Raw genomic sequence first — 22,600 nt, forward strand, 5'->3', positions numbered from 1 at the left:
AGCGGCCAGTCCCACCCCTTTCCACCGCCTCCACCTCCCCACCCTCACCCCAAGCCAGTCCCAGGCCAGGGCCCGTCCTCACAGACCTGGAGGAGCTGCGGGGGCCTTGCTGGCTGGATGAGACCCAAGGGACCCGGGGACTTTCTCTTGGCGGGTGGCCCCTGGCTGCTCCGGGTGCAGCTGTGGAGCCGGGGAGCAGGGTTCCCACGGCTCTGTGCCTGCACCCACGAAGGAAGAAAGCAGGAAGAGCCTGGAGCCACCCTTGGGACTAGCAGCTGGTCTTCCTGGCCAGCACAGCTGTGGGGAAGAGGCCGGGCAGCGGCAAGGAGGCCCCGCCCTACGGACGTCCTCTCCAGGACTCTGGAAAGAAGTTTTTATTACAAAATTTTCACAAGTAGGCGCTGCATTCCCAGCCAGTGGGCTCTGACCCTCCCCCTCATACAGAGTCAGACTTGGGGAGAGGCTGCTCCAAGCGCCCTAACTCCACTCTCTGCACACCCAGCCCCGGGGTCGCCTGCTGAGGGCTGCGGGGTGTCTGAATCCCCCACCCCCAGGAAGAGGAGGCCCAGGGGACCCCGCAGGCTGGAGGGGGCTGAAGCGGGCAGGCAAGGTCTGGACCCCATTCCCTGTGGGCGAGTAAGCCAGCGTCCCCTGTCTGGGTCTGGGCAGCGCTGGGGTTAGGATGGGGGGGGGGTCCCTGAGGGCCGCCGCCCCCAGCCCGCCCCTAGATGGCGCTGGACGCTTTGGCCGCGCGTGCCCGGCGCAGCAGCAGGACAGTGGCGGCCAGAAGCAGGATGGCGGAGAGCAGGACCAGGACGACCCAGGCCCCGAAGTCTGTGCCCTTGCGCAGCGCCGGCGGCTCCGCGGGGATCATGTTGGTCAGGTTCAGCATGTAGCCGAGCGCCCAGCCCACTGTGGCATCCCCGGCCTGCGGGCGAGGGGCATGGCCTCAGCCTCCATGCGGTCTAGGGTGGGGACCGCCCCTCCGCGCCCCGGGACCACCGGCCCCCACCTTCTTCTGGAAGGTCACCCCTCCGAAGGTGCGCTCGTGGAAGCCGTAGCCGCGGCTCAGCAGCTGCTGCATGAACATGGCCCCAGCGCAGTAGTGAGGCAGGTGGGCTCGCTGTCCCGGGACTCGAGCCTGCAGCTGGGATGCATGGGGGATACCGTCGGGCCGGCGACCCGCTGGAGGTCTTGGCCCACGAGGAGGGGTGGCTGGCAGCGGCGTGCTGTATCTGCTGACCCCAGCACACACCCATGGGCACGGAGGGCCCGGAGATGGCTCAGTGGCCAAAGGGGTCTCCACCCCCAGGCAGGATGGTCCCCTCCAGGACCAACAATATGACTTTTGGACGGCTGTGGGCTGCCCCTGGTTTGGAGGGGGCCCTCGATGGGACAGCAGGGATGGCCACCCGGGAGCAGCAGGCTGGCAGCAACCTTAGTGCGAGGTCAGGGGCCCAGGAGAAGCAGCAGGCCTTCAGCATGGACCTTGGGCGAGGCTTTTGCTCCCCCACTTCCCCATGCCCCAGGTGTGCCCGAGACTAGACACAGAGAAGATGGGATGGGGCCTCTGTCACCTCCAGAGCCCCGAGACGCTGTTTCTCCCCAGGTTTGGCACCCATGCTCCACCTATGAAAACGCCACTTCCTTCACTCGACACGCGTCTGACCAGTGGCAGAAGCCGGAAACCTGGAAGTCGTCTTCAGAGCCTGGCTCCCCTACCCCTGAGCTCTGGCTGTCCTGCCTGCTACAGCCGGTCCCCAACCCACTTCACTCGCTGGGCCCTGCCACTGCAGGGCCTTCCCTCTGTCCTCCAGATCTGGGTCAGGGAGGCCCACTGCTGGCCGGCCGGGCCCTCTCGCCCAGCCCTGGAGGAGCGGGAAGGAAGTTCACCTCGCTCCACGTCTGGTTGCACACTGTGACCACCGCGACCTCCAGCTGCTGCACGGTGGCCACCGAGAGCCCCATCACCGTCCTCAGGAAGTCCATGGTGTAGAAGAAGGCAGAGAAGGCCTGCAAGGGGGCTCGGGTCACCCCGAGAACAGGCCCCACACGCTACAGGGCACCAGCCCCCATGCCCCTCCCCTGCACTCACGATGAATTTCCCAGCCACAGGGGGCTGGAAGATGCCGTTGAAGGAACATCGGGAGAAGCGGCAGGAGGAGAAATTGAAGAGTCGCGTGACAAGGCTGCGGCAGAGGGCAGGGTCGCTGGTCCCAGACAGGCTGACCCTGGCGCTGCTGTTGAAGGCCTGGGGCTGCTGGGACGCCACGCACGGAGACTCGTACACATCCTGAGGCAGCACTTGGGTGGAGTAGCCCCTTGGCCAGCAAGGGTGGAAGCCATGGGTCTGGGGGGAATGCAAGGTGCGGCGTGCATCACCCCTTTGCCAGGCTCTGCCTGCTGCCCTCAGCCCAGGCTCTTCACAGAGCCTCCCTCTAGGACCTGCCTGGTGAGTTTCCCATAAGTCCCACTTGGGCAACATCGCTTCTGTGCTCAGGTGCACTCCATGACTCCCCGTGTCTGCTGGACAGCTCGTCCCCGCCCCCCGGCCCCCCGGCCAGGCACTCCAGGCCTTTGGAGACCCAGCCCTGGCCCTCCTTCCTCCCCAGCCAGGCAACGTCCAGACCCACCCCCACCGCTTGGCATTTGTGACTGGGAGACTCCTCTGCATCTGTCCTGCCAGCTGGGGAAAGCCCGGCTTTGGCTTCTGCTGCCTAGAGCAAGCCCCTCAGTCCAGGCTCTGCTCTGGACCCCTGGCTCCCATCTCTTCTCACCCCCTCCTTCCAGGAGGGCACAGTGGTGCGGGTGGGTGGGTGGGTCATGGGGCACCTGCAGTGCACTGGCCAGCAGCCTCAAGAGAACCTGGTCCCGGCCATAGCAGAGGAAGCTGTGCGTGTAGACGCGGTACGGCTGTCCGTAGAGCCAGAGCTGGACCTCGTTGGCTGGATCCTCCGCCGGGCTGGCCGTCTCGAAGGTGATCTGAGTGGAGGCGCCCCCCAGGTCCATAGCCCCCAGCGTTCCCTTCCTCGGCCGGAACCACCGGCCCACCCAGCCATACTGTGGGGAGCAGAGGTTGGGGTCAGCCAGCAGGTGGGCCCCACGCCCCCTGGCTCACTGGGCTGGCCATCAGGCCCACCTTGATGAAGTTCTCCAGCAGGTAGTTGGCGGTCACCCAACCAAACACCCCCTCATCCTGGCCTGAGAGGATGTGGGCACCACGGAAATCAAAGGGATACTGGGTCAGCGTCTGGGTCACAGCCGCGAGCACACTGGCCGAGGCCTCTGGACTGGTCATGCTGTAACACAGGGAGGACTCTGAGGGACAGCCTCCGCGGGTAGCTGAGATCCTGCTGCTGCGGGCACTGTGTCTGCCCAGGGCCACAGCGGAGGGTGTGCACCAGAGTGGTGTGCAGGGGCCTACCCTGTGCTAAGCCTCTCGTGGAGATGGGGAAGGTCAGGGCCAGGCACACTCACTTGAGCAGACGCATGCCTGCTGTGGCTCCCAGGTAGAGGGGAGTGTCCCCGTGTCTCTCCTTGGGCACCTGCTGAAGCGCCTGGTCCAAGCACTCAACGAGACTCTGGCCCGCCCTGTAAGGGTTGTCCGCGTAGCTGGAGATCCCCCCTCCTAGAGGGAGACAGGGAAATGGGCCCAATCCTGAAGGGCAGCCCCTAAGTGAGCCATGGACTGGCAAGATTGGGGACCTTGGGCTCCTAAACCAGGTGGCGGCTTAGGCACCCCTTTCCAGCTGCAGCCCTCAGAGACAAAGGGGCCCACCTTCCTGGGGGCCACCCGGTCTCCCAGGCTGCCACCTGCCCATGGGTGTGCACACAGGTGCCAGGGCAAAGCACGAGGCCTGCCCTCCTCAGGGGCCTGCTTGGGTGTGCCGGTCTTGGGCCAGGGAAGGCCCAACCTCCCCACCACCGCCTGGGGCTTACTTTCTCCTCTGAACTGCCCCTAGCCTTTCTTTCTGGGAGGCTTCTGCAGCTCCTTCCTGGAGCAGGCCCCAGCCACATCAAGCAAAGGAGGCATCGAGATTCTGGAGGGTAAGGCCAGAGAGGGCCCCTGAGGCCCTAGAATGAGTGGGTGTCCAGACTAGGGGTGCCTAGGGCTCAGGGGACCTTACCATGCACGTCACAGGAGCTGTGCTGGCCCACGATGCCTGTGTCATTCTCCTTGTCCGCGGGCCACTTGTAGATGAACATGGATGTGTGCGAAGAGCCAGCGTCCAGGACGATGCCATACTGGGAGTGGGGGTCACGGTAGGGTCAGCTGGGGGTGGGGCCTGAGGCCATGCCCTTTGGCCCCCCAGCTCTCTACCCGATCCCACCCCATGGCAGGGCTGGAACCTCCAGAATGAAGTGCTGAGTCTAGGGCAGCAGGGACAGCCACGGAGACGCAGCTTGGCTGGGGAGGCAATGGGCAGGCAGGGCGGACGGCCTAGAGCCTGTCCTCTTCTGACTACGGGAACCTTTCTGGTGAGGGAAGCTCAGGAGCTCTGTCAGGGTCAGAGGAGTCCTGGGACCACCCCTGGAACCTGGCCCTGGGGACATGAGATCCCCAGGTTCCAAGAGAGAAAGCTGCTGCAGGAGCTCCGGACACTCACTCTGTCTTCCTCTCCTCTGTCCCCGCCTCTCTGACCTCAGCCCAACCTCAGGATCTGGAAGCATGCCTGAAGACACCCCCTGCGACAAAGCCAGCCCCCGTGACAGCTGGGTCCTGCCCAGCTGAGAGGGCCTGCACGGGCCTTCCTCGCAACCCCAAGGGCCAGGGTTCCTCCAGTGAGAGCCCCGCCGGAGAACGCGCCGTCTTGAGTCCAGAAAGGGGCCATTGTCGTCCTCTTCCCCAGCCCCCAAAGCAGCCTCAGCGCGCTAACCCTGATCAGACCACCCAGCCTCACCTCCTCTTTGCCCTTGGCTCCAGAGCACCCCTGCTGCGGGCTCCCATCCTGGGCCCCCCAGGGCTTGGAGCACCCACTTGCCCACACCAGTCCCCGTTCGCACAAGTCCAATAAAGAAAGGGTCAAGGGAGTTGGCGGGGCTCCTGGAGACTGGACGCAGATCTGGCCTAGTCCACTCCAACTCCTTCAGGACCAGCCCAGCCTCCCCCGCTAGGCGCCCAAGGGCTGCCCAGGCGCTGTCAGGGTCTCCGGGTAGGTGAGGAGGAGTCCTTAGGCCCCAGCACCTGTGGCTGAACCTGGACCAGATGCGTCCCCGGGGGCCACAGGGGGCTGGGGGCCAGGGGTCCGGCCGCAGCCTGCGGCGTCCAGGGCCCGCATCTGGGGGAGCGGAGGGACAGCTCCTGGGCCGCGCCCGGGACAGGCTCCCGGAGGTCGCGGCGAGCCGGGGAGTTTCCGGGACTCCGCCCCGCCAGGCCGGGAGCGCGGGTGGGCGGTGGAGTGGGGGTGGGGGTCCCGGGCTGCCACGCGGGCGCAGCCGGCCCGGCTCGGCTCCGAGCCCCCCGCCGCGGGGTCCGCTGGTCCGCAGACGGCGCCGGCTGCCCGCGCGCGCACCTTGAGGGCGGGCGGCTCCCGGACGTCGCGGGTGGGGACGCACAGCAGCAGGAGCGCGGCCAGCCCCGCCGCGGCCAGCAGCAGCGGCGGCAGCAGCGACAGCATCTTCCCGGCCATGGGCGGACGCGCGGGCGGACGAGGCGTCGTGCAGGGGTAAGGGGCAAGGGGAGCGCCGGGCCGGGGCCGGGCGGGTAGGCGCCCGGGGCGGGGCGCGAACGGGCTGGGGCGGCGGCTGGCCACGCCCACGGGCCCGCCCCCCGCCCGCCCCGGCCGGCCGGCGCAGGTGGGAGAAGTTGCGGCTGAATCACCCGCGCAGCGCGTCCCAGCGCCCACCTTCCTCCTTCCGGGCCGCCGGGTCCCAGAGACTCGTCCCCTCCGCGGGTCCCCCCCGGCCCCTAGGGCTGGCTACCAGGGTCTGCCTGTGGGCCCCCGCGGAGTCCCCCGCCCCGCCCCGCGCGGGACCGAGAGCGCTCCCAGCCCTCTCTGGGGGAGTCTGTGGGCTCGTGGCCCGAAGGCCTGCACCGAAGGGTCGGCTGGGCTGCTTCCCAGGCGGCCTTGTTCAGAGGGTCAGGCAGCTGGAGTGGCCAGCTCTTCCCTGGCCCAGTCCTGAAAGGACACCCCCCCCCCCCAGCAACAGGAAGTACATGGGTCCCCGACAAGGTCCCCGCCCCACCCTCAGAGCAGAAAGAGCCTGGGTCGGTGGTGCTGACTCAGCCCGGAGCCGCAGGGCAGGTAGCCGCTATTGTATGACCGTCGGCCCGGAGACACCACGCGGACCGCAGCGCTGCAGGCCCTTCAAGGTGCGGGGGTGGAAGATGGGGGGGGGGGGGGATGGGCTCAAAGCTGAGCAGCCGAACTGCCTCACCCAGCCCTGGTCCCAGGGTGATAGGTGAGGGCACAGAGAGACAAAGGGGCAAGACGGTCACAGACACACCAAGTTGAGAGGAAAACCCAGGCCCTACCTCCTGGCTCAGGGTCTGGCCCATCCCTAATGGGGAGGAGGGTGCCCCGAAGGCTGGGCTGGGGAGGCAGGAGGGAGCAGGAGGAGGGCCCTCTGCCCGCAGGACGAGGAGAGGAGAGAGATCTGGACCTGTTCGCCCACTCACAGGTCCCGGCTGGCAGGGAAAGGGGGGGATGTGGGGGGGCAAGCGATCAGCCAGCCCCGGACCTCAGCTCTGCCCTTAGTGAAATGTCTGGTCTCTAGGCTTCCACTCCCCACCCTCCCTGTGTGCTAGCCTGGCCCGGGCCACCCCCATGTCGCGCCCTGGGCAAAATAGGAATCCCATCCACGAAACAGCAGGGAGCCGTGCGGCCAGACCACTCTGGAGCGCCAGTGTCTGGGGGTGGGGCGGTGGGGGGCCAGAGGGGGGCCTTTGACAGGGTCTAGGCAGCATCTCGGCTGGAGCCGGCTGCAACAATCGGGCTGGGTTGCTGCCAGGCTGAGGGTCTGGTGTCACAGGCCTAGTGAACAGCCTTTCTTTCAGCTCTGCACCCCAACAACAGAAGGGGTGGGAGTCCCAGAGATGGCTCAGCCTCCTCACAGCCCCATCTGGCTGGGCTCCAGTGGAGTCTCTGGGTGTGGCCAGCACAGGGCTCCAGGCCCCGGATCCTGCCAGCACCCCTCCCCCTTCTAGGCCTTTCTTCTGCGGGGAAGGCACAGAAGGGGGAGAGGCCTGCAGATTAGATTGAAAAGAAAAAGACAAAAGCGGCCCACAGGGAGCCCGGGGCAAGCGAGGGCGGGCAGCCCGCAGGCCTGTCCCCCACATGCTGGTCCCCAGCCCCCACACCTCATCCCACAAAGCCAAAGCCCTGAGCAGGGCTCCCTGATGTTCTGGTTGGTCCCACCGGCAGTGAGACCCACCAGCCATGAGAGGATGGGGCCAGGGTAGTGGAGGCCTGGACGCCACAGGGCTCGTGGCAGAGGGCCCAGACTAGTCCCAGAAGAGAGGGCAGGCCAGGAGTGGGAACAGCCAGGACGAAGCCTGGGAGCGCATTCTCTCTGAGACAGAACGTGGCCGGCCACATGCTTCCTTGGTGCGGAGACGCCCTTCCTTCCAGAGTGGAAGGGGGGCGGGGGGGGGGCAGGAAGGGGGGGTTCAGCGTGGGAGGGGCCTCTGGGAACCCCGGGGAGAGCCCCAGATGTGCCACAGTCGCCTGGGTCCCGGCAGAGGCATGCGGTTGCAGAGAGGTGCGGGGAGAGGGTCCTCAGAGGAGCCGGACCTCCCAGGCCAGGGACCTTCGCGGAGGCCGGCTGACATCTTGGCTCTGCCTGCCTCAGTCTTGGCACCTGTGGCAGAAGCATCTTTGCTGCTAAAGACCCCTCACTCTGTGAACCTGAAAAATCAGGCTACACACCACGCGCTCCCTGCCGCGGCCTGTTTCTGCTAAGTCTGCGGCCGCGGGCTCTGGTGCCGGCAGGCGAGGCTGGGGCTGCGTGTCCGTGTTCTGCTCCGAGCAAACCCTCTCTTGTCTTCAGAACGAGGGTGTCGTCCGCTCCCGGGTCCGTTTCTCTGCATCCCCGCGCGCGTTGGGGACCGCGCCGCTTGGAGGTTTCTGGGACGCCGGGAAGATGAGGTCCGAGATCTTCCCGGCGTTTCCCGGCGCCCTAAGAGACGGCGTGGCACATCCGTCCTGTCTTCTGCCAAGCGTCTGCTAAATTCTTAGCCCAGTTTCTAGGTTGTCTTTCTGCATGTGCCGCACGGCCATCCTCCAGCTGCGAGGTCCCAGAAGCTCTGAATTCGTCCGAATGGGTCGTTTTCCTCGCGGTGGTCTTGTGGGTGCCGCGAGCCGTGGGCCGTGGGATGCTCTAAGTCACGCTCTCCAGCTTTTCCTGTTTGCTCGGGGCCAGCCTTTGGCCCACATGGGGGTGGTTTGTGTGTGAGGCGCCAGGGAAGGGCTCCAGTTGGCTTCCTCCCGCGCGGAGAACTGGCTGTCCCGGCCCTGGGGCCACGGGTCAGCCTCTCGGGCCTGGTGTGTGGGGAGCGCTGGCCACCGCGCCCTGTCCCCCGGCCGAGGACGCGGGTCCTCCCTCCAGCTCTGGCACCGGCACCTGCCCCCGGCCCGGCAGCGCGGGTGTGTCTTCCCGTCTGGGAGCACAGCCCCGTCCCCGCTCCCCACCTGTTCCTGGCGCTCTGGGCTCTTCCACGGAAATTTTTAGAGCCTGTGTCGGATCACAAGACCCATGACTTTGGGTCTACACTCCAGTTGTGGTGGCACCGTTCGTGAAAGGAAACCCCGCCAGGGCAGCGACCCGAGGCCAGAAGGGGGACCCCCGGAAGAAGTGCGGTCGCGGAGCCCACGGGAGCCCACGGGATCTCAGTGGGACCCCACGGGGCCCACAGGGCGGGCCGCGCACTGCCTCTCCTCGAGAAAGCGGCCCCGGCAGCTCACCAGCAGGCATCGCCTGGAACCCCTGCTTTGCTCCAGCGCACTGGCTTTGGGACCTCCTCACACGCCCTCCTCCCCCTCCTAAAGCAGCGTCCCTCTCCTGTGGCTTGCCCGGCCGTGGAGTAACCTGCAGTGGAGTAACCGAGGGCGGCGGCTCCCGGCGTTGCGGGGCGGCCCACACCATATTCCCCTTTCCTGCAAAGCAGCTCTCTGGCCGGGATTTCAAGGCCAGACCAGCAGCATAAACGTTTCCTCCAGAGAAGTGTCCGCAGCTTTTGGATTTCCTCTTCCTTGACTAATCGGCAGAACTTGACTGAAGGACACGCGGCCTGGCGTCTGGCTACCGTCTCCGACTGTGATGGTGGGTCGCCAGCCTCTCTCCGTCGTCCTGGCACGTCAGGAGCCCTGGCACGGCTGCTCTATCTGTACATGTTCCGGCACGAACGCGTTCATTCCCTGGGACCAGCGCCCGCCAACGCAAGTGCTGGCTCGTGCTCGTGTTAGAGCGCTCCACAACGCAGAGTACTAACCACTATACGATCACGGCCGTGTTAGAGCGCTCCAGACGGGCTCCCTGCGTCTCTTCGAGCCAGACACGGATCTGGGGGAGCGGACTCATGTCCTGGTGGGAGCCGGCAAGTCTGCCGTCCGTGGGGCAGGTCAGCAGCTCGGAGACTCAGTGGGGTGGGGCGGGGGTCCTGTTGCAGGCTTGAGCCCAAACAGCGTCTGTGCATGGAATTCTTTCCTCTTTGGGGACCTTACCCTTGTCTCCTGAGGCCTTACACTGATTGGGTGGGGCCCACCACGTTCTGGAGGGTGATCTGCCTCCCTCCAAGTCTCGTGATGGGAATGGGAGTCCTACTGACATGTCCCTTCACAGCGACATCCGATAGGGCTTCGGTTGAGCGCCTGGGCCCCATACCCCAGCCAGGGTGACACACAAAATTAACTAACCATTGCAAAGGGTAACTTAACTTTAGTTTTTGTTTCTTTTTTTTTTTTTTTTAAGATTTTGTTTATTTATCTGACAGACAGAGATCACAAGCAGGCAGAGAGACAGGCAGAGAGAGAGAGGGGGAAGCAGGCTCCCTGCTGAGCAGAGAGCGGGACTCGATCCCCGATCCCAGGACCCTGAGATCATGACCTGAGCCGAAGGCAGAGGCTTTAACCCACTGAGCCACCCAGGCTTCCCTTTAGTTTTATATTAATAACAACTGTTTCAGCTTTTCCTGTTTTTGTTTTTGATGCCTTATTTAGGCATCAAAACAGCTACCTGAATTTCTAAAACTCCAATCTGACAATTAAACTAGAGTTGATTTCACTCTGCAGATGACATGATACTCTCTGTGAAAAACCCAAAAACTCTATCCCCAAATTGCGGTAACTCAGATAGGATTTCAGCAAAGTGGCAGGATATAAAATCAATGCACAGGGGCATCTGGGAGGCTCACTCATTAAGCAACTGCCTTCAACTGCTGTCATGATCCCGGGGCCCTGGGATCGAGTCCTGCATCGGGCTCCCTGCTCAGCCGGGAGTCTGCTTCTGCCTCTGACCTTCCCCATCTCGTGCTCTCTCCCTCCCTTTCACTGTCTCTCTCAGTTAAATACATGAAATCTTTTTTAAAAATCAATGCACAGGGCGCCTGGGTGGCTCAATGGGTCAAAGCCTCTGCTTTCAGCTCAGGTCGTGGTCTCGGGGTCCTGGGATCGAGTCCCGCATTGGGCTCTCTGCTGGGGGGGGGGGGAGTCTGCTTCCTCCTCGCTCTCTCTGCCTGCCTGTGATCTCTCTCTCTCTCTGTCAAATAACTAAATAAATTAAAAAACAAAAAAGGGGGAAACAAACAGGGTTGCTGGAGAGGAGGTGGGCGAGGCTGGGGTAACGGGGCGGGGCACCGGGAGGGCACACCATGGTCCCATCACACCTGTGGAGCTGAAGAAACCGATCTCTGCCTCTGAAACCGTGAACACGCTGCGATAATTAATTGTCAATTGAAAAACTCGAGTTGCGCCCACTCACAGATGTTGGGACAGTGCGCAGTGTCAGGGGACAGTGAGGGGTCCTCAGCACCGGGCTGTGTTTTTCTCTTAAGACCGTGCCCTGCCCCCTCCCTTCCCGGGAAGGCGTGCGCCGGAGGCCACTGTTCTACCCGACTCTCCCAGTGACTTTAATGCACATCCTGAATGAAAGCTAAACTGAGTGTCTTTTTTCCTTATGAACAATTCGAGCCCCAAGGATGCCTCAGCTTGTCTTCCCACGCCGTGTGCTACTGCCACGTGACCGCAGTTCTTTCCTGGGCCCCCACCAGGCGCATGGCCGCTGTCACTGCTGCGGCACCTGCGGTTCGCGCGCTGAGGGATGCGCTTGGGTCAGCTTTAAAATGTGTCCACAGATCGCCCGATTCTCCTTCCCTGCAAAGGGGGCGCCTGATTCCTCTCCTACGCCGCTCGTGGAGGGCCTGGATTGCGGATGGCTTCTGACCATCAGAGGTGAGACAGAGGTGACCTTGTGACTCAGGGACCCCTGAGCCCAGGTCCTCCCAGACGGGTGGCTCTCTCCTAAGGGCTGCTCCTGGGTCATCTGTGCTAGGGGAAGCGGACACAGTGCCGTGAGGACATGGACACGAGGAACCCAGGTGCTGGGCCAACAGCTCTGTGAGGGTGCCTTGCTGGAAGCCGGCCCTTCCTGATGGTGGCCCCTGCAGACACCTCACCTGCGGCCCCAGAACTTCCCAGGCTGGACCGCCCAGGGTGACCACTCCTGAGGTCTGCACCCACGAGGAAACAGCCATTGCTTTACAGCACTGAGCCTCAAGGTAGGTCATCCCGCGGCGGTAGCTGACTCACCCTTATTTAGGGCTCCTTCTTGACTTGGGCCTTTTTCCTGAAGTCCTTCCTCCAGAGTTTCCTTTCGTGAATTCCCGTGGGCGGCAAGCTCCCGTTTTGGGGTGTGGGAGGAGGAAATGTTTTCCTTTATGTAGCCTTCTGTCGGGAAAGCGTTCCTCTGGGTCGTGGCCGCCGCCTTCTCTCCCGCCGGCCTCTGACGAGCTCCCGGTGGGCAACTGCTTTCGTCCTCGGGTTCTTTCATGATCTTGTGAGAGAAAAGGTGCATTTCTTCCTACCCAGTCTGGCCGGCATTTGTTGGGGTTTCTGGATCAGAGAACTGGGGTTGTTAGACCGTTCTGGAAAACCCGAAGCCACTTTCCGTCCTGCAGCGCCCTGCCTTCCTTGTCCTCTTCTGGGAGTGCAGGCAGGGGAGTGCCCTTGACCCGCTGGGCCCGTTCTCCTTCCCGTCCTAAGCTCTCCTGGTTCACGGAGTCTCCAGCTGAAGATCTCCATCGGAGGCTGAGTCCACCTGAGTTTGGTTTTTTTTTTTTTTTTATATATTTATTTGACTGAGAGAGATCACAAGTAGGCAGAGAGGCAGGCAGAGAGAGAGGGGGAAGCAGGCTCCCTGCTGAGCAGAGCCCCATCCCAGGACCCTGAGATCATGACCTGAGCCGAAGGCAGAGGCTTTAGCCCACTGAGCCCCCCAGTCGCCCCCCACCTGAGTTTTTAATTTCAAGGTCAGTGTCACTCCCACGGGCTGTTTGCTGTTCCCTGCTTCCTTGTGCGTCTTTACCGACTCAGCTCACACTTTCCCAGAACAACAAACCACGAAGGCGATTCCTGGTTTATATTTCAAGAATCTCTTTTATTTCTTTCAACATATAAAAGTTACTGCTTATTCTCTGATAATTCCAATATCTGAAATATGTACGGAATCTGTTCTTTCTGCTGGCTCTTGCGGTGGGCGCGCTCCCGGTGGGTGGACAAGCTTAACTCAGATGCTTGTTTTCCTTGGACTTGACCTACAGGAGACCCCGGGACAGCGATTCCCAATCAGGGACGTTTCGACCACCGCCCGCCTTCGGACATTTGGCAACACCTTGAGACATTTCAGTTGTCACGACGGAGGGTGCAGCCCGGGGATGGCGTCACCGTCACAGCAAGACAGCACCCCCCACCCCGACTTAGCCCCAGGTGTCACCAGTGCTTCTGCCAGCTGTCTGGGACCGGCCAGCCTGGGGCCACCTGGGTTTCTTCTCTTGTGTCCAGGCCCACAGGTGCCTGGCTTCAGACCACCAGCAGAGAGGACCGCAGACGGAGCACCATGGACAAGGGCGGAAGGGCCCGCTGGCCGCCGGAGGGGCCCTCTCCGCGGAAGTTCTCCCAGTGAAAGACCGGCGGGGCGGGGTGGGCGGCGCGAGCACGGCAGAGGGTACGCAGAAGCCCCAGGCGGGGCGGATGCCGCAGGGGACACCGCTGCCCCCCAGAGGTAGCCTCCTTCAGTGTTACAGCCCCTCCCATTGCTGGGTTCTGTGGAGGAGGGTTGGGTCCAGGTGAGGGGGGTGAGGCGGGGAGGGGGTGTTCTAGGAAACGTTTGCAAAGACCAGAGGTGGAGGCTGGCTGCCGGGCTGGGGGCCGGCTACCGGCCCTGCCTGGGGAGGGCGGTGGAGGCTGAGCCTGGGGGCTGCCCTGAGTGACAGGGGCACGGGAGGGTTAAGAGCAGGGGCGGGGTTAGTGCTCAGGTTTGGAAAGGTCACTGGTTGCACTTGGAGAGCCCGTGAAGGGCAACGGTGGGCTCAGGGTCTGGGCTGGTGCGGAGGGACTGGTCTTGGGAGGAAGGGCGAAGAGCAGGTCCAAGAGCTCCTGGTGGGCGGGTCTCAGACGGCAAGCTGGGACGATTTCTCCGGGACTGGCCCTTGCCCTGAATGTCCCAAAGGGTGCTGGGGGCCCTGTCCCACCTTTCAGGGCCCCACTCCCCTCTTGGTTCCCCTCCCCTAGAGCCTGCATGGGTCTAGGCCTGGGGGTCTTTGGGGCCCCAGAAGAGCCCTACCCCATCCTCCAAGGAGGGCAGCTTGCATGCTGGACAGTCCCCCACCCTCTGTAAGCCCTGAGCACGGGGTGGGGAGCCCAGAGCTGGAGCCGACCGCCGCTCTGCACCGGGGACCCCTCCTCCGCAGCCAGGACCCTCTGTGGCCGCGGGAGTCCACGTGCCTAAACTCCCTGGGTTTATGGGGTCTCTCCATACTCACCCCATGCCTGGGGCCCCCTGCTGCACAGCCCAACGGGGATGTCCTGTCCTCAGTGTGGGAGGGGAGTTCCTGTGGGGACTGGGGCCCAGGTCACAAGGCCCCTCCTGGGGTGGAGGCTCCCCTCTGGGGGGCCTGGGATAGGGCTGGGGAGTTGTCCCTGACAAGGGCCCTGCCTCGTCTCTTCCTGAGCCCTCTGGGTTTCCAAGTCTGATGCCAGGGGTGGGAACAGGGCGGTCCCTACACCTGGGAACCTCGAGTCATGTGAGCAGGCCCTGGCAGGGGACCTGGGGGGCTCACCTGGGAGGCCCATGCTGACCTCTCTTGTGGGGACAGACCTCCCTGGGGGAGGGGCGCACCACAGCTGCCCTGTTGACCGTATCCTGCCCTGGCCAGGGTGCCTGGTGGGCCCAAGGCCCAGAGCATGGGTCACAGGCCGCTCTGGGGGCTCGTGAGCATTAACCCAAGTTGTTTTAAGGCCTGGGGTCGGTGAGGGGGAGCAAGCAGGCCGCCTCGGCCCAGGTGTGAACTCTGAGAGCTCACCCCCGGAGCTCCCCCAGGACCAGACACCCCTTCCATCAGCCCCTCAGGGAGGGAAGATGGCCTTGGGCTCCTGGACCCAATCTCCTGCTGGGCCCCAGGCGCACACCTCACAGGAGACTGGCCCTGGCCCTGGCCACGGCTGGGCAGTTCCAGGTGTTGTGTACGAGGCACCCTCTGCTGGCTGCGGCCAGAAGTGCAGCCTAGTGGGACCAGCACCTTCCACTGGACACCCCAGGTCAGAGAGGCCAGGCCACCGGGGACCATGGCAGAGCTGCCTGAGATCCGGCAAACACTGGGTGGTGTCCCCCGCGGTCCACTGACGGCGACTGCCACAGCTTCAGGCTGTCAGCACAATGCAGCCCCAGCCCGGTTCAGCCCCCCGAGGCCAGGAGGGAGCCGGTTTCTGGGGCCGCGGAGTGCTCTCACGCACGGCCCACCCGCCGGCTCCGGAGCCCAGACGGTGCGGGGGACGGAAACTGGGCCCAGGCCAGTCAGGTGGTCTTCAGCCCAGTGGGGCTCAGAGGGGCCTGCGCGTGCTGACCACCACGGCCGGCCGAGAGCGGGTCAGGGCCCCCCAGCAGCTAGAGGAAGGTGGAGTCCAAGGGCCCGGCCTCCTGCTGGCTGAGCGCGCGCGCCTCGAACAGCTGCTTGATCAGCGCAGATTTCTCCTGCTCCAGCTGCGTGATCCGCTCACTCTTGTCCGTCACCTCCTGGGCAGGTAGGAGGTCGGTCAGGGTCCCGCAGGCCTCCGGCCCCCACCCTCAGCCCTCCCCGCACTCACCTGGGTGAGGAGCCGGTTCTGCTCCTTCAGCATGAGCACGGTCTGCTGCTGCCAGCCCGGGGCTGAAGGTGAGGTGGGGGCCGGGCACGGGGGCCCCGAGGACAATGAGGGCGGAGCCTGCGGGAGGGCATGGTCAGGCAGGTCAAGCGGGCCTGGCATCCCCGGGCACAGCCTCCAGGGCAAGGGGGAGGGGTGGCCCCACGCTGGGCACAGGTGCCGGGTGGCACAGGGGACACTCACCCGGCCGGCACAGGCCGCAGCTAGCAGCTCCCCCAGGCACCGGGCCACCTCCTGTACCTTGGGCAGCAGCCGGCCCAGCGGGAGGGGGCTCCCCTCAGCGCCCACATCCTGGGAGGGAAGCAGGAGAGGGGAAGTCATCTAGCAGGACTGGCCACAGATCAGCCACCATGCCCCGGGGGGACCCTCACAGGGGCCGCTCCCGGCCCCCACCCGAGTGACTGCTCAGAGCAGACAAGGAGCCCACGGGTGTCACCGCTGGGGGACGCCTGCCCCAGGGCATGCGCAGTGCGTGTGTGTTGGAGGGGTCCCAGGACCCTGGCACCACCCGTGCTCACGATGGGTCTCAGGACAGGGACGGGCAGCCCTGGGGCAGCACTCACAGCGCGGGCCCTGCTCTGGCCCAGGCGGCGCCGGCGCTCCCGCACACGCTGGAGCTGCTGCTGGTACCAGTCGCGGCCGCGCGCCATCATCTCCAGGCCCTGCAGCAGCACCTCCTTCTCCTGCTCCAGCTCCTGCATCTGCTTCAGCTGCCACGCGCGGGGAGGCCACGTGCTCATGAGGAACCCCGGCCACACACGGCAGACCAGCCCCACCAGCGCTGACCTGCCCACACCTGCACCCCATAGGACACCACCTGCCCTCACCCCCCGCGCACCTTCTCCCGGGGAGCAGGCGAGCTGGGCCGTTCTGGGGAGGGGCCGTGCGTGCTCCGCAAGCCGCCGCACACCCAGGCCCCCTCCTCCCTGAAGGCCTTCTTCATCTGGCCTTGAGCTGTCCCTCCAGTGGATTCAAGCCCGCGAGGGGAGACATGTTTATAACCAACTGCCATGCCAGCCCCCCCGGAACCCAGGCTTGGTGGCTACCTCCCAGGAGGAGGGCTGGTCCAGGAGACCAAGCGTGGGCCAAGTCCCATCCCAGGCAACATGGACAATCCCCCAGAGCCCTCACCCACCAGGTCACAGTCCACGCCGTTGGTGATGGTGTGCCTCCGACGCTCCCCTCGGGCACGGGGAACCCGAAGGGCATCGCCCAGGCCGAGCTCCCGGGGCCTGCAGGCCAGTGCACCTGTGGAGGGAGGCAAGACTCTGGCTCGTTTCCAGGCCTGCCTAGTCAGGCCCAACACCTCCACCCCAAGCCTGGCAGTGCAAAGCTGGGTGTCCAGGCCGACATGCCTCTGGGCATGCTCATGGGCAATTTGGAGCCTCTGCACAGAGCCCCCCCATCTCAACCCATCCCTAGGCCACCGCCTAGCCCTGTACACACCTTGCCTCTGTGGGGTCCAGTTCCTCACTCGATCCCCACACCCCCATACTGGGAGGGCCGTGTGGCCCTTGAGGCTGCAGGTTTGTACACACAACACAGATGTGTGTGCCCACAGAGTGCCCCAGCACGAGTGCCCAAGGGCAAGCGCATCGCCCAGTTTGGGCATCCCCCCCACCTCGGTGCCCAGAGGACTTGTGTACCCTGCAGGGGCTCAAAGGGAATAGGGTGAGCGAGCAGGGCCCCGGGCTTCCCGGCTCTCCTTGTCTGCCAGGGCCTTTAAGGGTGACTAGAGTCCGTGCCGGTGAAGTGGGAGGGCCCAGACTGAACTCCTCCCAGGAAGGGTAAAACACGACCTTGGGCCCGCATACACCTCACTCTGACGTAACCTAGTAGCTCCTACGGCTTAGGGACCCCTGCAGCGGCTGCAGCGGAGTCGGCTTGGGGGTGAAGAGCCAGCAGGTCCAGCTGGCTTCCCTGGGGGATGGGAGTGTATGCAGGACGACACAAGAGGGGGGAGTGGATCCCTGGCCTTGTCATCCTACATCGGGCTCAGCCTCACAGGCTATGCCCCCAGCACTGGCTAAGGGGGGTGGGGGGTGATGCAAGAAGCGGACACGTCCACCGGGTCGGCACCAGGTGACAGGGCAGGCCTCCAGGCAGCCTCGGCGGACAGGCTACCAGCAAGCCCAGAAATCACGTCCCAACCTGCCTGTGCTACACGGCGGGCAGAGAAGACACAGTGGAGGGACGCTGGGGGGCGGGGAACTGCCGCAGAACACCTGGGCTTGGTCTGGGGGCAACTTCAGATGACAGCACCCTGGGCGGATGACCAGCAGGTGCAGGCAGCCCTGAACCCATCTGGGCCTGAGCCAGCAGCCTGTACCCACTGGGTCTGGGTGCACTGAGCTCCAACAGCGCCAAAGAAGGGGGCCCTGGATCCCCGGGGGGGGGGGGTCTCTCGCTTCCTGGGAAGCTGGGGGACCTAGGAGTGCCGATTTGGACTCCACGCACATGCCACGCCTCTGGGTCTGGGCCACGCCTCTGGGTCTGGGCCTCTGTCTGTAAAGGGGACAGTGAGAGGCTGGCCTGAGCCTCAAGCTGCCCCATGATGAGCACGTGTCACCTGCCCAGCCCTGTGTCGAATCCTCAGGAAGGCACAGCAGGTGACCTCGGGCCACCCAGGGCCCCAGGACAGAGCATGGCTGGGCCACAAGTCGGAGGTCCCCAAACCCCAACCCCACGCTGATTTTCAGGTATGTGGAGCCTTGGGGACGGCTCCAGCCATGCACCCAGGAGTGCCCTCCCGCCTCCACAGACCACGGTCACAGAGGGGCTGGCCACTGAGTAGCAGGGAGAGCCCCCACCCTGTGACGGGCTGGGGGACAGCTTTGCCACAGAGCCTGGGAGCCAGTCACGGGGCTGGGAAATACGGGCAAGGTTGGGGCAGAGGCCCAGTGAGGCCGGTGGGGCGGTGGAGGCACAGGAAGGGCTGGCCGTTGCAGTGGTAGGGGTGCTGCACGGAGGCAGAATGCTCTGCGGGAAGGGGACCCCACCCCATCCATAAGGCAGCTGCTATCCCCAGAGCAGACACTGGAGGGGCCCACAGGGGTCATCCAGCCATCTTCCTGTCCCTGCCCACTGCACGGAAGCCAGGCAAGGACCCGGCTGGCCACCCCCTCAGATAGGGGCAGGGGCAGGGAGTAGTTTGCTGCATTTGGGTCCTTCTCTGGTGTCAGCCTGGTAGGCCTTGAAGACTGGGCTGGAGACCCACCTACCATGTCAAGCTTCCTGGCAACCCCTCCAGGTCTTCCTGGGAGAGTCCATCCTGCCTCGTGGGGGAGGCAGTGAGCCCAGCCCTCTTGGTAGAGCTGCCAAAGTAAGGACCCAAGAAAGGTGGAAGGGGCCTTCTCAGTGCGGGGGACCCTCTCTCCTCTGAACTAGAGGCAAACTCCTCAGCCTAGGCTGTTATCCGAGACGCGACTGAGGGCCTTAGTGTCTCCAGGTGTGGGGCAGGAATCCCCAGTGCTCAGCGCTGGCTGGGTAGGGCGACTTCCTGGGGAAGTCTGGAGTCACCCCCCAGCCCCTTGGCCCCGGTGGCCTCCCCCACGGTGGCGGAGGAGGGGCTCCCTGCCTCCTGGCCTCGCAGCACACCGGGAAAGGCAAGAGGCCCCTTCCCTCTGGGCGCTCACGGCCCTCGGGCTCACTCGGCGGCCCGCCTCCGCCCCCTGCGGCACGAGAAGCACCCGCAGCACCTCTCCGGCTCCGGCCTGAGGCGCAGGTCGCGGGGGTCGGCGGCAGGGTGGGGGGCGGAGGGCAGCTACCAGGCGGGGCCGCGGGCCGCCCCGCACTCACCAGCGTCCGCGCTCGGGCTCCGCTCCAGCGCCGCGCCCTGGGGCCGCTCGGGCTCCGCGGGCCCGCACAGCTTCTCCAGGCTCCGGGCCGCGCCGTCGGGGCCGGCCGCGGGGGGCCGCGAGCCCAGGGGTAGGGGCTTCCTCTCCAGGACGGTCCGCGGCTCGTCGGCCGGCGCGAACATCAGGCGCGGCGGCGGCGGCGGACCCCCGGGCCGCGTCGGGCAGCGCCCCCGGGCCGGGGCGCGCGCCTGGCCCCGCGGGCCGCCGTCGGCGCTCAGCAGCGAGGTGCGCAGGCCGGCCACGAAGCGCTCGAAGGTCAGGTAGCCGCTGGCCGGGGCCACCCGGCGCAGGCCCTCCAGCACGCCGCGGGGCAGCTCGTGCGCGTCGGCGCCCTGCCAGCGGGACTCGATCTCGCGCAGGTGCACGCAGCCGCGCCGCCGGTCGTCCAGGATGTCGAACAGAGTGCGCAGGCTCTGCAGGAAGGCGCGCGGCAGCCCCTCGGTGCCCGGCGCGGCCGGCGGCCCGCGGCCCGCCTCGGCCATCGCGGCTCCGGCCATGGGCGGCCGCCGCCGGCTGCGGCCCCGGCTGCGGCCCCGGCTCCCACCCCGGCGGCGTCCCCGGCCGCGGCCCAGGCTCGGTCCCCCCGCGACAATAGCGGCGACTTTTTGAATGGACCTTCCTCGTGGCGTCAGCGCTCATTAGCATTCGCGGCGGCCATTGGCCGAAGCAGGCCCGTCTGCTCTCGGATTGGCTGAGAGGCCGCCAGCCTGGTTTGATTTTCCCCCGCGGGCCCCGCCCCGCGCGCTCCCGCCGCCGTGCGGGCTGCGGCCGGGGAGCGCCGAGGCCCCGCCCCGGCGGGCGGCGGGGGGAGCCTGGATCCCGCAGCTCGGCCTCCCCTCGGCCTCGCGGGTCGGGGAGGGACCCCGGAGCGGACCCCTTTCTGCTCCCCCTGCCACCCGCAGCCCTCTCGCCGCGGTTCGGCCCTCTCCGAGGGGCGGGGCCTACGGAAAACCTGTCCCCAGTGACCTCGCGGGGGTAAGGACGGGAAGCACACCTCCTCCAGGGAGTCACCTTCCCCGTCTGGCTTCCCTGGGGACTCTTCGCTCCCTACTTGGGGTCTCCTGGCCCAGGCACCCCGCCTCTGGGGCCCATTTACCGGGACAGTCCCAAGAGGTCTATGGGCTCCCGCCAGCTGGGCGCTTCCCCTCACAGAGGCCTCTCTGTCCACACTGCTGCTAGCTCCTCGCCTTGTCCCTGGGGATAGCCTGGCCTTTCCTGCCTACGGCAGGACAAAGCCACTTTTTCCTGTGTCCCCAGATCCCCATCTGCCGACCAGCTCTCCTCCGCTTCCAAAGTCCTCTGCTCCGGCCTCTTCCTCTGGCTGGACACCTTCTCCAGTGGCTCCGTCTCTTCAGGCCAGCCAGGCAGCCCTGTGTCCCCAGTGGCCCCTGCTTCATTTCCAGCCAGGATCCAGTCCTTCTGTCTGGCCAGTCTGGGAGGGGGCCGGGGCTTAGCTGGCGGTGTCTTCAGGAAGAGAACTTCCGGGCGCCTGGGTGGCTCAGTGGGTTAAGCCTCTGCCTTCGGCTCAGGTCATGATCTCAGGGTCCTGGGATCAAGTCCCACATCGGGCTCTCTGCTCAGCAGGGAGCCTGCTTCCTCCTCTCTCTCTGCCTGCCTCTCTGCCTACTTGTGATCTCTCTGTCAAATGAATAAATAAAATCTTTAAAAAAAAAAGAGAGAGAGAACTTCCTCCTGTTAGGGTAGTGAATTGAATTTCCTCCTGCCCAAGAATGCGAGGTCAGCGGGTCCAGGTGCTCTGTTCGTGAGAGCTCCTCCCATCAGGGCTTCCTGACTCCGTTTTAAACGAGGCTTCCCTTTATTAATTTCACAGCCTTTGAAGTTGGGGTTCCATTGTGGTAAGAAATTTTGGAAGGACCTAGAAAGCTGGAGCCTGGGGTTCCCCATGGAGTCCGAACCACCCCTGCCTTCCCCTTTAGTGACAGGACGGGACAAAGTTCCAGCATTTCAAGCTGTTTGATCCGCCGTTGTCTCCCTCTCCTACTCTCCTTCCAGCACAGCCTGCCCGGGGCCCCCATGCTTAGGATCTGCAACCGCCCCCACCTCTGGGCCTTTGCACATGGTAGCTCTCCCACCGGGAACACCCTTTCCCTCTCTGCTCCGGGCTGATCACTCTGCATCCTTTGACGCTCCACTCGGGCACCTGACCCACACCTTGAAAGTGATGTGTCCTGATCTTCACAGCATGAGGCTGCCTTCTTCTCGTGATGGTGCTTCTCTCCCCATGTGTGCCTCCCTGTGCTTTCTGGAAGTAGGACAGGGCCACCCCACAGCCTAGAATCGGTCTGGCCCACACTGGAGGCTTGGTGGGTAGCCCACACATGGGAAGCCTCATCCTGGAAGTCACAGTGGAAATGCCCCACCTTTAGGTGGGATTGGGAGGCCTGGAGACAGCTCTGTGGGGTTCTTAGGGGTGTGGAGGTCAGTGGTCAGCAGCAGCAAGCCTTGCTGCTACAGACAGTGGGACAGTGGGGCAGCAACACCCAGGCCAGGCCCCTGTGAGCCTGAGCCCACCGTGCTGAAGAAAGAAGGTCTTCTCCGAGCGTCAGGAACCATGGGCCAGGAGGCCCTGGATCTGTGGGTTTCTTGATGGGCTTCCCTGGCGAGGCACTGCTGGAAGGTACGAAGACACTGGAGCCAGTGCCAGCTGTGGGGGTGGGACCGAGGCGTGGTCCTCGTGTACTTCCCATCCTGCATTCTGACCACTTCCTCCTCCTACCCCACTTTCCAGCCTGACCCAACACTTTCCTAGCTCTGCACCTTTCAGTGTCACTGTCACCCCCAGGGTCTTCCCAGACCCCCAGACCAAGTGGGGCCCTCGTGGTTTTTGAGGTGCCAGTCCCAGCTGTAATTACATTCTTACTGTGCCAGCTTGGAGCTCCGTGGAGGTGGACAGTGGAGCCCTCTGTCCCCTTAGACAGTCCCTGTGCCTGTTCCAGGTTCTCTGGTCCCCATGCTGCAGGCACAACTCGGGGCCTTTGCTGGCCTCTGGACCCTGGCTCGCCTGAACCCTCTGGATGAAGCCCCAGGACACAAGGGAGGTGACTCCTGGGCCACAAGCCCACCTTTGCCAGGCTGTCCAGGAGCTTGTTACTCACCTGTCCCTCACTGGCGGCCCCTGCCATCTGTCCAGGTGGGCCAGCTCTCCTTCTCTGGCCCTTCAGGTGCCTCCGGCTGCCCAGCCTCAACTGTCCGAACCCTTCTGATCTCAGCCCCACACCGCAACTTGAAGCGAGATTTGGGGGCCATTCTGAGGATGAGCTTTGAGATCATGTGATACCTGCCTTCAAGGGCACATATGAGGGGCTGAGAGCCCTCTGGACTCTAGCCCCCACTCTGCTGCTGGGCTCCCTACCCCCCATGCGCACCTCC

General features: G+C 64.8%; 2 protein-coding genes and 1 long non-coding RNA gene across 5 annotated transcripts; 1 reads left to right on the forward strand and 2 right to left on the reverse strand.

Annotated features, from left to right (window-relative positions):
* Positions 1-359: 359 nt before the first annotated feature.
* On the reverse strand, positions 360-5,718 carry ENTPD2 (ectonucleoside triphosphate diphosphohydrolase 2). 2 transcript variants are annotated; one of them, XM_082696343.1, is made up of 9 exons: positions 5,514-5,718; positions 4,128-4,245; positions 3,478-3,628; positions 3,140-3,299; positions 2,833-3,060; positions 2,096-2,350; positions 1,894-2,013; positions 1,013-1,141; positions 360-928 (listed from the first exon to the last, which is right to left on the reverse strand). In XM_082696343.1, the coding sequence occupies exons 1-9, from the start codon at positions 5,628-5,630 to the stop codon at positions 725-727; spliced, it is 1,482 nt and encodes a 493-aa protein (XP_082552469.1). In that variant the 5' UTR covers positions 5,631-5,718; the 3' UTR covers positions 360-724. The 2 variants fall into 2 exon arrangements, with proteins under 2 accessions (XP_082552469.1, XP_082552468.1); XM_082696342.1 differs by having other exon boundaries at positions 1,013-1,147; positions 5,514-5,717.
* A 3,736-nt stretch (positions 5,719-9,454) lies between these two features.
* LOC309846815 lies at positions 9,455-11,701 on the forward strand. Its single transcript, XR_014302144.1, has 3 exons — positions 9,455-9,559; positions 11,291-11,387; positions 11,488-11,701. It is a non-coding gene; the product is annotated as an uncharacterized lncRNA (long non-coding RNA).
* Positions 11,702-12,570: 869 nt separating this feature from the next.
* On the reverse strand, positions 12,571-19,799 carry SAPCD2 (suppressor APC domain containing 2). Of its 2 annotated transcripts, XM_082696349.1 has the most exons (6): positions 19,152-19,799; positions 16,489-16,601; positions 15,917-16,063; positions 15,537-15,644; positions 15,297-15,413; positions 12,571-15,225 (listed from the first exon to the last, which is right to left on the reverse strand). In XM_082696349.1, the coding sequence occupies exons 1-6, from the start codon at positions 19,705-19,707 to the stop codon at positions 15,097-15,099; spliced, it is 1,170 nt and encodes a 389-aa protein (XP_082552475.1). In that variant the 5' UTR covers positions 19,708-19,799; the 3' UTR covers positions 12,571-15,096. The 2 variants fall into 2 exon arrangements, with proteins under 2 accessions (XP_082552475.1, XP_082552474.1); XM_082696348.1 differs by having other exon boundaries at positions 15,297-15,644.
* Between the last annotated feature and the right edge of the window lie 2,801 nt (positions 19,800-22,600).

The sequence above is a fragment of the Mustela nivalis genome, assembly GCF_964662115.1.
Source record: "Mustela nivalis genome assembly, chromosome: 13".
Taxonomy (NCBI): Eukaryota; Metazoa; Chordata; class Mammalia; order Carnivora; family Mustelidae; genus Mustela; species Mustela nivalis.

What these genes read in the sequence shown, in the direction of transcription:
- ENTPD2 (XM_082696342.1), bottom strand. Translation starts at nt 5,630, where the DNA reads ATGGCCGGGAAGATGCTGTCGCTGCTGCCGCCGCTGCTGCTGGCCGCG. An exon ending in GGGAGCCGCCCGCCCTCAAG is followed by an intron (nt 4,246 to 5,513) that starts GTGCGCGCGCGG and finishes CCCCACTCCCAG; the next exon opens with TATGGCATCGTCCTGGACGC. An exon ending in GCAACCAGACGTGGAGCGAG is followed by an intron (nt 1,148 to 1,893) that starts GTGAACTTCCTT and finishes CATGCATCCCAG; the next exon opens with CTGCAGGCTCGAGTCCCGGG.
- SAPCD2 (XM_082696348.1), bottom strand. Translation starts at nt 19,707, where the DNA reads ATGGCCGGAGCCGCGATGGCCGAGGCGGGCCGCGGGCCGCCGGCCGCG. An exon ending in GCCAGAGCAGGGCCCGCGCT is followed by an intron (nt 15,645 to 15,916) that starts GTGAGTGCTGCC and finishes CTTCCCTCCCAG; the next exon opens with GATGTGGGCGCTGAGGGGAG. An exon ending in AGAACCGGCTCCTCACCCAG is followed by an intron (nt 15,226 to 15,296) that starts GTGAGTGCGGGG and finishes CTACCTGCCCAG; the next exon opens with GAGGTGACGGACAAGAGTGA.